This window comes from Lemur catta, chromosome 1, assembly GCF_020740605.2.
Source record: "Lemur catta isolate mLemCat1 chromosome 1, mLemCat1.pri, whole genome shotgun sequence".
NCBI classification, from domain to species: Eukaryota; Metazoa; Chordata; class Mammalia; order Primates; family Lemuridae; genus Lemur; species Lemur catta.
The window spans coordinates 117,463,549-117,478,878 of record NC_059128.1 but is presented as its reverse complement, the minus strand read 5'-3'; the positions used below and the strand labels follow the sequence as shown (position 1 = coordinate 117,478,878).

Here is a 15,330-nt window from a genome sequence, read left to right as displayed (position 1 = left end):
GGTTTGTTTAGCAGGATCCTTCTGGTGCTGTACAGCAGACAGGCTGCAGGGGTGAGGGATGAAGCCGGCGGGTGGCAGAGGGTCCCCCCAGAAATTCATGTCCATCTGGGACCTCAGAATGTGAAATAATTTGCACATGTGCTCTTTTCAGATATAATTAGTCAAGACCATCTTGGGTTTAGGGGCCACCCAGTGACTAATGTCCTTGTTAGAAACACAGAAGACATAGACACAGAGAAGAAGGGCATGTGAACACAGGGGCAGATGTTGGGGTGATAATGTGTATAAGATAAGGAACTGCCGAGGACTGCCACTGGCCACCAGCAGCCAGGGGAAAGGAATGGAACAAACTCTCCCTCCCAGTCCCGGGAGGGAAGAAACCCTGCCAACACCTATTTCTGGCCTTTGGAACACAACGCATAAATTTTTTTCTTTAGAGATGAAGGTCTTGCTATGTTGCTGAGGCTGGCCTCAAACTCCTGGGCTCAAGGGATCCTGCCACCTCAGCCTGTGTAGTAGCTGGGACTGCAAGTGCATCCTTCTGTGCCTGGTTAAATTTCTGCTTTTACTGCTAAGCCACCTAGTTTGTGGTACTTTGTTGTGGGAGCCCCAGAGGACTAGTGCGGAGACTGACGCTGTCTCCCGGGTTAGAAGTGTCTGCACCAGGCTGGGGGTCTTGGGGATGAGGAGTAAGGCGGTTCGGGGAGGGGCTGGACTCTGAGTCCCATTTTGGCCCCAAAGCCAGGCGAGCCTGGAGCACACGGGAATCTCACCCCAAGTTCAAGGCTGAAGGGCCTGGCCTGGAGCTCTTTCCTGCTTCCCTCTCCAGTTCTTCAGCCCTGGACAGCCTGGGTACTGGGTGGGGTCCCCCTGACAGAGTCCTGCTCGGGCCCGCCCCTCATCTTCCTCAGCACCAGGCAGCAGGCGAGTCCCCGCCACCCTTACAAACTCCCTGCGGTAGTGGGACCCCCGACTTGCCGACCCACGTGGGCGGCGTCCTTTCCTGGAGCCTGCGTTGTCCTCCCAGGGATGCCCAGGGGCGGCCGCCGGGGAGTGTGGATGGAGCCTGGGCTGTGCGATGGGGTGATCGCACGCTGGTCCCTCCCAGCCAGGGAAGGAGAGGGGCTTTGAGAGAAGGGGGTTGCAGGCCTCCTTTGTTTCCTTTTCTGACCCAGGACTTGTCCCCAGCCTTCCCAGGGACAGACCGTCACTCCATCACCCTGACTAACTGTCCCTTTTGGGAGCTCAGAAGAGCCCAGCTGCGAGCGACCCGGGCACAGCGGCCGTCAGGGAAGAAGGTTTGGGGGCTGCGTGGACGAACGTGCGCTGATCCCGGGGACGCCTGACGCGCCCTGAAGGCTCTCAGAGGTCCCCAAGGCTCCCCGAGGTCCCTGCTGCCTCCTGGGTCCTGAGAGCGGCCCCACCCGCATCCAGCACCGACGGGCCCCCCGAGATTACGTGGAACGTGCCTCTGGAGAAGATAGGTATAAACTGAGGGCGCAGCCTTCCCCTCTGCCCCCTGTCCGAGCTCACTGTGTGGCGAGGGGGCTGGGTTCCCTGCGCTCCCCGCTCAGTGCAGAGAGGTCAGTGCGCGCCCCAGGCTGCCTTCCTGGAGGAGGTGATGCCAGCGGGATCTGGGGAAGGGCTGAGGGTAACCGGAATGTTGGGGGCGGATCTTGGACCTAGAACCGGCCCCATGAGGTCCAAGGCGAGTTGAGCCTCTGGGGTGGCTCCATATTACCGTGTTCTACCCAGGATTGCTGTGTGCTTGTCGCTGCAGGTCATAGAGTGAAAGTTGAGTGTGAGGGACACAGGCGTTTACGCAGCACCTGCGTGTTTCCATAGGCACCGTGGTACTGTGAGTGTGCACGTCGGCGTGCACCTGCAGGCGTGCATGGGGCCGGGACTCTGCAGGTGTGTGCCCATCTCTGCCGGCGGGGTCTCCGCCTCTGTGTGAGGGCCTGCAAGGCTGAGGGTGTAAACGCAGCTGGTGCACGCGTCGCCCCATTGTGTGCACGGTTGGTGTTAGTGACAGAGCCTGCAGCAGCTGAGCGTGTGGGGACAGGTGGCAGGTGGATGCAGGTATGTGAAGAGGTGTGCGGGGGACACAGTGGGCACCTGTGTCCTGCGTGTGGAGATGGAGGCTGCCCATCTCTGAGCAGAGCGTTCCTGAGCAGCCTCCCCCTCTGCTCTCAGAAGACCCGGGTTCGGGAGCAGGAAGGCTGAGCTGGGCAGCCCATGGGTTCTCCCTCCCTTAGCTCTGGGCTGGCCTTGAACACGCGGAGACCCTTTCTCTCACTTCCTGAGGACAGGCTGGGCTGTGAACACAGCGGAGAGACAGAGAGAGGCAGAGGAAGGCCGAGGGAAGTCCAGAGTGCTTTTATAAAAATTGAGATAAAATTCACACAATGCAGAATTAACCATTTTACTAATGAAAGTGCCCGACTCACTGGCATTAAGTTCATTCAGAAATGTTGTGCAACTACCATCCCTATCTAGTTTCCAAACATTTTTATCAGCCCCAAAGGAAACCCGTCCCCATTAGCAGTCCCTCCCCACCCCCCTCCCCCAGCCTCTGGCAGCCACTAATCTGCTTCCCGTCTGTACGAATTTGCCTGTTCCGTATGTTTTATACGAATGGAATCAGAACATACGTTACCTCTCCTGTCTGGCTTCTTTAATTCAGTGTGTTTTTAAGGTTCGCCCTCCTATAGCATGAATCAGTGCTTCATTTTTTCTTATTTATGTTAAGTTTACTAGCAAAAAATTAGCCACTAAATATTTTAAAGTGTACAATTTGGTGGCATTTAGTACATTCACAATGTTGTGAAACCACCACCCCTATATAGTTCCAAGACATTTTCACCATTCTGAAAGGAAACCTCAAGCCCATTAGTCAGTCACTCCCCATTCCATCTTACCCATGTTCCCTGACAACCACTCACATGCTTTCTTTCTCCATGGGTTAACCTATCCTGAACATTTCCTATAAACGGGATCCTACAACAGGTGGCCTTTGGAGTCCGGCTTGCTTCACTTGGCGTAATGTCTTCGAGGTTCGTCCACGTTGTGGCTTGGACCAGAGCTTCGTTCCTTTGCATGGCTGCATCATATTCCACTGTATGTGTGGACCTCATTCTGTGTATCCATTGATCCATTTTGCATTTCAACATACATTTGGTATGTTGCATCCACCCTGTTTGCAGGCTGGAGAGAAAGAGACAGGGAGAGAAGCCATGGCAGAGGGATGGGCTCCTGCCAGAGCAGTTTCAGGGAGGGGAGCTGCCCTCACTGAGATCTGAGGTGGATCTAGTTCTGTGGCCACTCCGGGAAGGAGACGAGAGAAGCCCTGGCTGAGAGCTATGGTTTCTGCGTTCCTCAGGAGGTTGGGGATCAGAGGATTGGGGTGCGGGTCAAGGAGAAGGGAGAAGACTCAGAGAAGAGCATTGGCAAGTGACGAGAGACAGACTGCCCAGCTGGGGCCAGAGACTGTGACTCTGTAGTGAAGCCAATTAGTGCTTCATCTTTGTGAGGGACTCGTAGGAGTCAGATCAAACAAGAAAAACAGCAGTTAAGTGTTTAATGTGCCTCATGTCATTTAAGCAACACAGTAGCCCTGTGATACGAAAATGATTACTCCATTTTCCATGTGAGCAATGAGACCCAGAGAGGGGAAGCAGCCCGCCCTGGGTCTCATGGGTAGTAAGTGGTGCTGGGACACTGAAACAGAGCCTATGTCCTTCCCATGCCACAGGAAGGGGTGACTTCCAGCTGAAGGTGGCAACTGAGGAGTAGCTTGAAATCCAGACAGGATTTGGACCCATAAAGATGGGAGAAATGTGGAAAGCGCAGCATGAACAAAGGCAGAAAAGCATGGTGTGAGGTGAGGTGCATGGAGCTAATATTAGTAATAATAACAATAGCATAATAATTATTATCAGTTTTTATTTATTGAATTCCTACTATGTACCAGGAGCTGTGTGAAGCACTTAAGATGCATGATCTCATTTAAATCTCAATACATTATTAACGCCTTTTTGCAGATGGATGTGTCTCAGGACAGGTGAGGGAGAGGCTCAGGTGTGCTCCCAGGTGGACTCACTGGGCAATCTGTGCCCCTAACCAGCAGGTCTTCCTCCCTCTCTCCCCGCTAGGTGTGGCTGCCATGCTGGGGCCAAACCGCACCTCCACGTCTGAATTCATCCTCGTCGGCTTCTCCACCTTCCCGCAGCAGCTCCTGCCCGTCTTCTTCCTGCTGTTCCTGCTGATGTATCTGTTCACGCTGCTGGGCAACCTGCTCATCACGGCCACCGTCTGGAGCGAGCGCAGCCTCCACACGCCCATGTACCTCTTCCTGTGCGCCCTGTCCGTCTCCGAGGTCCTGTACACCGTGGCCGTCATCCCGCGCGTGCTGGCCGACCTGCTGTCAGCCCACCGCTCCATCACCCTCCCGGCCTGTGCCGGCCAGATGTTCTCCTCCTTCACGTTCGGCTTCACCCACTCCTTCCTGCTCACCGTCATGGGCTACGACCGCTACGTGGCCATCTGCCACCCCCTGTGCTACCACGTGCTCACGAGCCCTCGTGGCTGTGCCTGCCTGGTGGGCTGGTCCTGGGCTGGTGGCTCAGTCATGGGGATGGTGGTGACCACGGCCATTTTCCAACTCTCCTTCTGTGGACCCAATGAGATCCAGCATTTCTTCTGCCACGTGCCACCACTGTTGAAGTTGGCCTGTGGAAACAATGTACCAGCTGTGGCCCTGGGTGTGGGTTTGGTGTGCATCACAGCTCTGCTGGGCTGCTTCCTCCTCATCCTCCTCTCCTACGCCTTCATCGTGGCCTCCATCTTGAAGATCCCATCTGCTGAAGGTCGGCACAAGGCCTTCTCCACCTGTGCGTCCCACCTTATTGTGGTCATTGTGCACTATGGCTTTGCCTCTGTCATCTACCTCAAGCCGAAGGGTCCCCACTCTCAGGAAGGTGACACCCTAATGGCCACCACCTACACGGTCCTCACACCTTTCCTCAGCCCCATCATCTTCAGCCTCAGGAACAAGGAGCTGAAGGTCGCCCTGAAGAAGACCTTCCTCAGCAAACTCCATTCCTCAGGCACCTGAGTAGCTAGTGCAGAGGTATTTGTGGCATACGGTAGGGGGATGACATACTGTTATCTGTACCGTGGGGTTAATAATGCCTTCCTTGTAATATTGCTGCAAAGATTTGCATATGATAACACTCATCACGTAATAGGTTCTCAATAAATGTTAAACACTTTTAAAAATTTTCTTGAACCCTTGATCTGTGTGTCCTTATCTTAGTTTTATTTTTTCTTGAGCTTTTTTTTTAACAGCTTTACTGAGACATAATTTACATACCAAACAATTTACCCATTAAAGTGTGCATTTCAATAGTGTCAGTATATTCAGGATTATGTAGCCGTGACTACAGTCAAGTTTAGAACATTTCGATTACCCAGAAAAGAAACATACACCCATTAGCAGTCACTCTCTGCTTTTTGTCCGTATAGATTTGCTCATCCTGGACATTTCATATCAGTAGAGTATAAATGGAAACAGTGTTTTCCACTGGATTCTTTCCCTGAGCATTAATGTGCTCAGGATTCTCCCAGGTTGCAGCACGTATCAGCACTCATTCCTGTCTATTGCCAAATAATATTCCATTGTATGGATGTCCTACATTTTATTGATCCATTCATCGTTGATGAACATTTCAGTGTTTCTAACTTTTGCTATTTTGAATAATGCTGCTATGAACGATTGTGTACAATTTTTGTTAAAATATATATATACCCACTTTGCTTGGGTATGTACACTAAAGTAGAATTGCCGGGTGAAATGGCATCTCTATGTTTAAATTTTTAGGAACTGCCTGACTGTTTCCCAAACTGTCTGCACCACTTCACATTCCCACCAGCAGTGTTATTGGATTCCAGTTTCTCCACATCCTCTGCAACACTTTTTATTGTCTGTCTTTTTGACCATAACCATCTTAGTGGGTGTGCAGTGGTATCTCATTGTGGTTTTGGTTTGCATTTCCCTGATGAGTAATGTTGTGCATCATCTTATCCTGTCCTTGTTGGCCATTTCTATGTGTTCTTGGAGAAATATCTATTGAGATACTGTACCTGTTTTTTAATTGGGTTGTTTATTTGTTTGTTGTTGAGTTGTAAGAATGCTTTATGTTTTCAAGTTACAACTCCCTTATCAGGCATGTGATTTTCAAATATGTTCCCACATTTTATGAGTTGTCTTTTCACTTTCTTTTTGGTGTCCTTTTGTGGCACAAAAAAATTTTAATTTTGATAGCATCAATGTATCTATTGTTTTCTTTTGTCACTCATGCTTTTGGTGTTGGGTCTAAGGAACCGTTGCTTAATCTAAGACCATGAACATCTGTGTTGTCTAAGAAGAGTTTTATAATTTTAGTTCTTTCATTTAGGTCTTTGATCCATTTGGAGTGTATTTTTGTATATGGTGTGGAGTAGGGGCCAAGGTTTAATGTGTGATTTCAGTGTGATTTCAATCTCCTTGAAACTGTCCATGTCTGTGAATTTCCACCTGTGATCCATGGCTGTGTTTATATAATTTTGTGAGGTGAGGAATTCATCATACACACACAGCTAGGTGTACACATTATTCAGATTGAATTAGCAAACAAAAAATTTATTGCTGGCTATTAGGTTGCTTCCAGTGCTGCTGTATGGCAATAGTAAAAAAATATTAGTAACCACTGTACCTACTATATGTTGAACAGTAACTATGTTCACTAATTTTCATAGATCATTTCTTAATTTCTAAAAACTTGTAAAGGAATACAAAAAGAATATTTATTGTGCCAGCAATATTCTCATTATTATAATTTCTCATTATTTATAATTCCTCACTGGCTTTGAGGGAGAGTGAATCATAGGAAGAGACTTGCTTGTGAGCTGAGCATTAGGTATGAGGATGGTGAGGTGGGGGTTGCAGGGGAGAGACAGAGAAACAAGATAAGATGACTCTGTTATTGGTCATGTTGGGCTCTTTAGGGGAAGAGAAAGCAGATGATGGCTCAAAGCCTGATGGAGAACTTGATTTTATGAACATAGGTGTTGGAAATAGATTTTAAAAAAGAGTTTCCACAAAATATCAGTGCTAAGGCTTCCTCCCCATCTTCCCATGAAACCTGCAGTAGGAGTATCTTGTCATTAACTTGCTGAGCTGGATTTATGTGGTGAAGGCATTGATGTTGTCTCCCACTGTGGAGTGGACACAGCAAAGGGTCATCTTCCACGCAGAAAGTAAAATTTCCTCAAACTGAGACCTGGCTCATTGGTGTGGGAAATTAATCAAATGAAGAGAGAAAATACATAGATGGTATTCCCAGTGTGCAGCTGCCAAAACTCCTAATTCCTCGTAGTCTTACTTAGGAAGCTGCATCAATTAGCAAAGCAACACCCAGATCTCTGGGTCAATTGTAACAGAAGACTGGAGTAGAATCAAAAGAAAGAGTGGGAGTCCTCACAGAGATTACATGCCAACAGTAATATCTGGCAAAGAAAATGAACCCAAATGGAAATCTTGCCAAAATAAGTTGCTTAATTTATAAGAAGAATGAGTGTCATGCAGAAGAGGAGAACAAAACTTTTAAACTTCCAAGAACAAATTTTTGAGAGAAGATTTATTCCAGGAAATGGAAGGACATTTTAGACAATTGATGCAGGAAAATAAAAATAAAAGCACTCTATGAAATAAGAAATCAAACAACGAATTTTGATGAAAAGCACCTAGCAGGGTGAAGAAAGAGAAAAACAATGCAACTGCAGACTTTAAGAACTGAACCAGACACAACATAGGCATGAAGAAAAGAGAAATTTGATACCTTTTCATTTTGAGATTATGCACAGCAAAGTTTAAAAGAGAAATGACAGACTGGGAGTTTTTTGTTTTTGTTTTTTTGTTTTTGAGACAGAGTCTCACTCTGTTGCCCAGGCTGAAGTGCAGTGGCCTCATCACAGCTCACTGCAACCTCAGACTCCTGGGCTAAATCAACCCTCCTGCCTCAGCCTCCCGAGTAGCTGGGACTACAGGCAGGCACCACTGTGCCTGGCTAATTCTTCTATTCTTAGTAGATATGGGATCTTGCTTTTGCTCAGGCTGTTCTCAGACTTGTAGCCTCAAGTGATCCTCTGGCCTCAACCTCCCAAAGTGCTAGGATTACAGGCCTGAGCCACAGTGCCTGGCTGGGAGATCTTTTCAATGCACATAAAAGGAGTCCTGATGTTATGAGGCCCTAGTCCTTCCTGAAGAGATTCAGCTTCCCAGACCAAGAGCCAACAAGTGTCATAGGAGAAAGTGGAAAGAACTTTGAAGAGAGAGTTCAAGAGGGCGTGTCAGGTTGGGCGGTCATGAGTGGGACCTGCACAGTGTGCTGGCAGGATTCTACCCTGTGGGGTCAATTCAGTCCCCAGATCTTTCCTAGTTCCTTCTACTTCTCTCTCATTTCCTCCCCAAGTGCTGGATGGGGTTCAGGCAGGACTGGGTCTTCCCACCCACCTACTATGCCTGGTTTCCCTTAGATTCCACATTCTCTTCCTTATTCAACTTACTCATCACAGAGATCTCCCCATGAAGCAGAAAGTGGGATTGAGGGAGAGGTGGCTACGCACAAGAGTAGGTACAATGGGAATATTAGCTGCCTGCTCATTCCAGTTTCCTGTGCTTTTAAGTTTGTCTTGCTCATACATCAGTGTTCATAGCAGAACTATTCATAATAGCCACAGAATGGAAACAACCCAAATGTCCATCAATGGATGAACAGATAATCAAAATGGATATAACCATGCAATAGAGCGTCATTTGGCCATAGAAAGGAAGGCAGTGCTGATACAAATGGCAACATAGATGAACCTGGAAACATTATGCTGAGTGAAAAAAGTGAGCCATAAAAAGTTGCATATTATATGATTCCATTGAAATGAAATGTCCAGAACAGGCAAATCCATAGAGACAGAAAGCAGATTAGTGGCTGCCTAAGGTAGGGGGAGGGAAATGGGGGGTGACTGCTAATGTACAGGAAGTTTCTTTTAGAGACAGTGAAAATGTCCTAAAATGTATTGTTGTGATGATTGTACAACTCTGTGACTATACTGTCAATGGAAAAGAACCCAAACTCTGAAAAATAATTCAAAGAGGTCTATTCTGAGCCAAACTTGTGTGGCCATGGCCCACAGAGCCACACCCAAGAAGCCTTGAGCAAGTGGTCTCTCCGTGGCTGGGTTACAGTTTGGTTTTATTCATTTTAGGGAGAAAGGAATTACATGTAAAATCATAAATGAATATGTACATTTCTTTGGCCTGAAAAAGTAGGACATCTTGAAGTGAGGGCTTACTGGTTATAGGTGGGTTTAATGATTCTTTGATTTTTAATTGGTTAAAGAAATGAAGCTTTGTCTAAAGGCTTAGAGTGTTTTAAGTTAAGGAAGCCTGTTTCTGAATCAGACAATTGACATATACTGACGTATACTGAATTCGAGTGACCTGTTAAGTAAATTGCTGACCTGCAAGTGTGGTTTAACCTTTGTCTTACATGGCCTTAGGCCTGCTAATGGTTTAGTATGGAACTGTTACAAAGAGTAACTTCCGAAGAGAGGGAGCATAACTAGGCGTGTCTGTGTGGCCGTGTTTCTAACACGGATTGGGGACCACGGATGTAGAATTCTCAGCCTCCGGTGGAGGAACGATCAATCTCATCCTATCCTTGTTCTGCACCTGGGAAAAGAAGCTTGTAATCAACATTGTCAGCGTGAAACTTGACGTGTTTTAGTTCCCTGAAGAAAGGGGTCAGACTTAGTTGCAGAGCTAAGGTTACAGTTGACATCTGTTTGTTTATGGGACGATACATGTCTTGAAAAGTTGAGGGGGTAAATGAAGAATTTACTTATGAATAGTTTCTGAGGGCAGGCATCCAGAGATGCATGGGGCCTTGTGATTTTTTGTGTGTGTCAGGGTCTGGCCAATGTAAAATACCTTAACAGCAATGTGGGAAGCAACAGTCATGTATTTGTGAAAGGAACACCAGTGTCACATGACTCATGACTCAATCACATGACTCAGTATCTAGACAACTTTCTCTTTGGCATAACGAGTTTGGATGGTCCTAATATTGTTTTTATTTTATTTTTTTACAGAAATGTGAACTAAAATAAAATCTTAAGCTCCCTATCTGAGTGGACCCCTGTCTTGACTAAGGGGACCCCAGAAAAACCTTAAAGTTAAGTTGCTGGGCATGAGGAGAAAGGAGGTCAGACATGCCTACTTATGCCCATCCCTTCTGGAGTTACTCTTTGTAACAGTAAGATATGAAATCATCAGCAGGCCTACGGCCATGTAAGACAAAGGTTAAACCACACCTGCAATATACTTAACAGGTCACTTGAGTCTCAGTATATGTCCGGTGGCTTATTTCTGACTAAGAAATAGGCTTCCTTATCTTCACTTAAAGTGCTTCAAGCCCTTAGACAGAGCTTCATTTGTTTAACCAATTACAAATCAAAGAATCATTAAACCCACCTATACCTGTAATCCCCCTTCTTCAAGATGTCCTACTTCTTCTGGCCAAACCAATGCGTGCCTTCCATGCATTGATTTATGCGTTTACGTGTAATTGCTGTCTCCCTAAGATGTATAAATCCAAACTTTAACCCAAGCGCAGGGAGACCACTTGCTCAAGGCTTCCTGGATGTGGCTCTATGGGCTGTGGTCACACATATTTGGCTCAGAATGATCTTAAAGTTTTGTTAAGTTAGATAAAAGATGCTCATTATATGTCTGGATTGTTTGTGATTAACCAAAAATTGTATGTCCACCTCATAACCCATTTTACCAAAAAGGAGATTACAAAACCTGCAAAGGAACCAATCACCAATAAGTATGGGAGAGAGAGGTAAAAAAAAAAAATTATGAATATAAAAATATATTTTGGTAAGAAAGGTTAAACGGAAAAGAAAATAATATTGTATGTAAAAGGATCTTGTTTGGTGAATTTTTGCCCTAAAATAAAATAAGTAGTCACTTAATAAAAAGAAAATTTAGGACAAAACAGAAAGCTTAAGCATATTATAGATGGGCTGTACGAGTCAGTCTAAGGTTCATAGAAGAGAATTTATGAAGGGATTTTGTATACTATCAAGTTGGCTATAATTAAAAAGAAAATTTTTGGTTAAAACAACAAAGTTTTCTTAAAATATTAATTTGTTCTTAATGAAATTACATGATGTATTCATTTCAATTTTATAACCTGTTTCCTTTTTAAATTAAGAAAACTTCTCGGTCAGACGCCAGGTGGCTCACACCTGTAATCCTAGCACTCTGGAAGGCCGAGGCGGGCGGATCACTCAAGGTCAGGACTTCATGACCAACCTGAGTGAGAGTGAGACCCCATCTCTACTACAAACAGAAAGAAATTATCTGGACAACCAAAAATAGGTAGAAAAAATTATCCGAGCATGGTGGCTCATGCCTGTAGTCCCAGGTACTCAGGAGGCTGAGGCAGGAGGATTGCTTAAGCCCAGGAGTTTGAGGTTGCTGTGAGCTACGTTGACACCACTCTAGCCTGGGCAACAGAGCAAGACTTTGTCTCCAAAAGAAAGAAAAAGAAAAAGAAAAAAAGAAAACTTCTCAGGCTTATATCTCAAAAGTTCAACTTCTATGTCTTACAGATTTCAGCTTTTTTTGCCCTTAAAAAAATTGGGATGGTAACTGTCACCTTCAACCTTTCCTCAGCTCCTGTAATTTTTTTTTTTTATTTGTTCTGGTTCTAAGTCTGTTGCTAAAATGTTGCCTGATGCTAAAATGTTTCATCTTAAACGTTTAGAAAAGCCATGTTTTCCTCCAATATAACTTAATCCTATGCTTTTGACTTTTCTTGCTATGTCTAAATTATTTCATATGGTCAGACTTTTCATGCTATTGCTAGATGTCATGTGTCCACCATCAAGGTACTAGTTTTTCTTATTCACAGTCCTCTATAATGTTATGTACACTCAAGACCCTGGACACACTCACTGTGTCTGATTAATTCAAGTACCCTTTTCAACAGGTTTAGCTCCAAAGTTGTCTAAATGGCCTTCCCATAAAAAAATAAACAAACAAGAAAAAAAACAATCTCATTACTGAATGTTTTTCTTTACCTTTTGGGTATTTGGCCTAAAACAAACAAACAAACAAACAAAAAAGCAAAGATTTGGTGCTCTGTCAAGACAATGCCTATGTTGTCTCTTTAGGTTTTTTGACTAACTGGAAAGACTAAACTTTAAAAACGTTGAGGTTTTTACAGCCATGTAACTTCCCGTATTTCCTTTAAAGTCTTGGGGTGACTCTATCACTCTTGGTTAAATGAATGACCATTATTTTAAAGTGACTTGTGATTCTATTTTGAACAAATGTTTTAAACCTTAGCTATTTGACAAACTTTCCAAAAACAAAATTCTAAATTCGGTCCTTTTGACCTCACACCAGCTTTTTAATATGAAAGCCCAGCGAAGACATTTCAAGCTTATTTGGTAAGCTAAAACCATACAGGAAGCATTGTCAAATATGAAATGATGTTTAACTTTCTTTGGGTTATATTTGTATAAATATATTATGAATATCTGCTCTAAAATGGTATGAGATTCCTAAAATTCTGATATGTGTTGGTATATGTTAACAATAATAATTATATGATAAATTGTCATATGCCACAAATATAACCAAATCTCCTTTGTGTCTTTACCCATGGCCATTGTAAGACTTTTATCATTAACAGACAATTATTCTTTTGCTTTGATTCTTCTCAAACAACCTTTTATAATCAATGACAGTCCAAACTTTGCTTTTGAAAAAATAACTCATGGAAAGAACTAAAATATTTTTATGACTTTTTATTTTAAAGATTACTGACTTTTTTGTTTTGTTTTCCAGAGTGAAGACAAATATTTTGTAAATAACAAAGTTTACCTGATACCTCCAGAATTTAAAAAACGTTCTATCCCACCAGCCCCAACCTGTTTTGTATTGCCAAAACCCTGCTGCTAAAACTGTAAACATCCTCCCTGAAGGCCCAGGGACTATAGTGGAAGAGGAAGGGACATGACATTGTGAGGGCCAGTTTCCAGGGATGGAGTTAGTTCACACCATCTAGATCAAGGACGGACACACAATTGCCTCAACAGCTGCTAAAATGAGGGACTTCGCCTTTTCAGGCCACGTGGTCCAGGCATCCATCCCAACCATAAAGAATTTCTCGCTTCCCATAAACTTAAACAAAAATGACAAGAGAGGATATCAAGATGCCTAATGACAGTAACAGGTACAGATGTTCCCAATTATGGGGTTTATGCAAACAGACACACAATAAGAAATTTATTGGCCATCTAAGAGCAAGTGATTGAAGTGACTGGAAAAATACATTGCTGTGCAACAAAAGTCTGTAAATTCCTTAGCTTCAGTGGTTAACAGTGATTATATGTTATGTAACAGGTGGCTACAAGGCTCTAACTAAACCCAAGATGACCATAGCTCACTGCTTATAGATAAGTTAATTTTGTAACTTGCTTTGGACTTTGGGGTTTTACTCTTATGTCACCAAAAAGGTTCCAAAAGGTTGATGAGTGCCTATCCACCTCCACTCCCGCTTGGCCTAGAATGTTTAATTGGCTGTAAGGCTTTTGGCACCAAGTTCCTTGGTCACTGAGGACCCAGGGCAGGTAGCCACACCACCCTGGCAACCACGGGACAAAGTAAAAGTTTGGCCATTGCTGTCTCTGGCAGATCTTGGCTGAAAGGGGGAAGTTGTGAACTAAAATAAAATCCTAAGCACCCCAGCTGACTGAATGGACCTCCTCTTGTCCAAGGGGACTCGAGAAATCTTAAAGTTGAGTTGTCGCCATGAGGAGAAGGGAGGTCGAACACACCTAGCTATGCCCAGCTCTCCTGGAGTTAACTCTTTGCAACAATCAGACACTAACTCAGATTCCCCTAGTTTATTTTACTGTAGTTTTATGCACTGCATTAATAAATCATTGACAGGCCTAAGGCTATGTAAGACAAAGGTTAATCCACACCTGCAGGTCATCAATTTACTTAACAGGTCACTCGAGTCTCGGTACATGTCCAGTGGCTTGTCTCTGATTAAGAAACAGACTTCCTTATCTTAACTCAAACACTCCAAGCCTTTAGACAAAACTTCATTTCTTTAAACAATTGCAAATCAAAGAATCCTTAAACCTACCTATAACCTGTAAGCCCCCACTTCGAGATCTCTTGCCTTTTCAGGCCAAATCAATACATACCTTCCATGAATTGATTTATGATTTTACCTATAATTCCTTTCTCTCTAAAATGTACAAAACCAAACTGTGACCCAATCACTGCAGGGCCACTTGCTCAAGGCTTCTTTGGCCTGGCTGGCTGGGTCACGGTTGCACATATTTGGCTTAGAATGAACCTCTTTAAATTATTTTACAGAGTTTGGGTTCTTTTCCACTGACAGAGCCAATGTTTATTTTTTATTATATCACAGGAGGCGCGCCACTGATGTCAAACTCTCTGGCTTGGATCACCAGGACAAGAGAGATGGGGTAGAAGTTGACCAAGAAGAGAGGCAGGGCTGTCCAGTTTGAGCAGAAGACACCGAACACTTACATTGCTTGAGAGAAACCACTTTCCAACACACCCAGCTCCAAGCTACCCTTATTCTGGGAAGCCTTCCAGCTGCTCTTGTCTCAGGGCTGAGTCCTGGAGTCCCACTCTGGGCTCCCCCCTCTCCTGTCCTCCCTTTGACCCTGCCACAATTGTAAGGGGCTGGAGGCTTCTGAATCCAGGTCTGTCTCCCCCAAGACTGGGAGCTCCTCAACCTCCGCAGGGGCCGGGGCTCTTTGGGCAGGAAGAGGCGACAGGGAGCCCTTGCTGTGTGCTGGAGGAGGGAGTTGGGCTGCAGGTCCCTGAAGGCCCCCTGGGTCCCCTCCCGGCCTCTCCAGACCCAGAGGACAGCCCTTCCAGGTTGGCTTCCTGGAGAGGCCCATGGGAATGTCCTGCCGGGAAGGCCACAGCAGGTATAAAGCGCACAGCATCTGAACCAAGAGGCCCTTGGTCTGGCCCCTACCTACACCTGCCTGCAGGCGCTCCCGAGAGCATCAGACAGGGGTGCTTTCCTGCCTTCTCCTTCTGGCCGGTGGAGAGGGACCAGGAGTGAGAGGGTACGAGGCAGAATCAGAGAGCTGTGGGTACAGCTGTCCAGCCTGGAGATGGGGTGCAGGGCTGGGGAGAAGAGGGGAAGAGAGGGAGTCCTC

General features: G+C 45.2%; 1 protein-coding gene across 1 annotated transcript; it reads left to right on the top strand.

Moving 5' to 3' along the window:
* Window positions 1–4,143: 4,143 nt before the first annotated feature.
* Window positions 4,144–5,176, top strand: LOC123637902 (olfactory receptor 10H2). Its single transcript, XM_045551067.1, has one exon. It carries the CDS (start codon window positions 4,166–4,168, stop codon window positions 5,114–5,116), a length of 951 nt encoding a protein of 316 aa, XP_045407023.1. The 5' UTR covers window positions 4,144–4,165; the 3' UTR covers window positions 5,117–5,176.
* The last annotated feature ends 10,154 nt before the right edge of the window (window positions 5,177–15,330 follow it).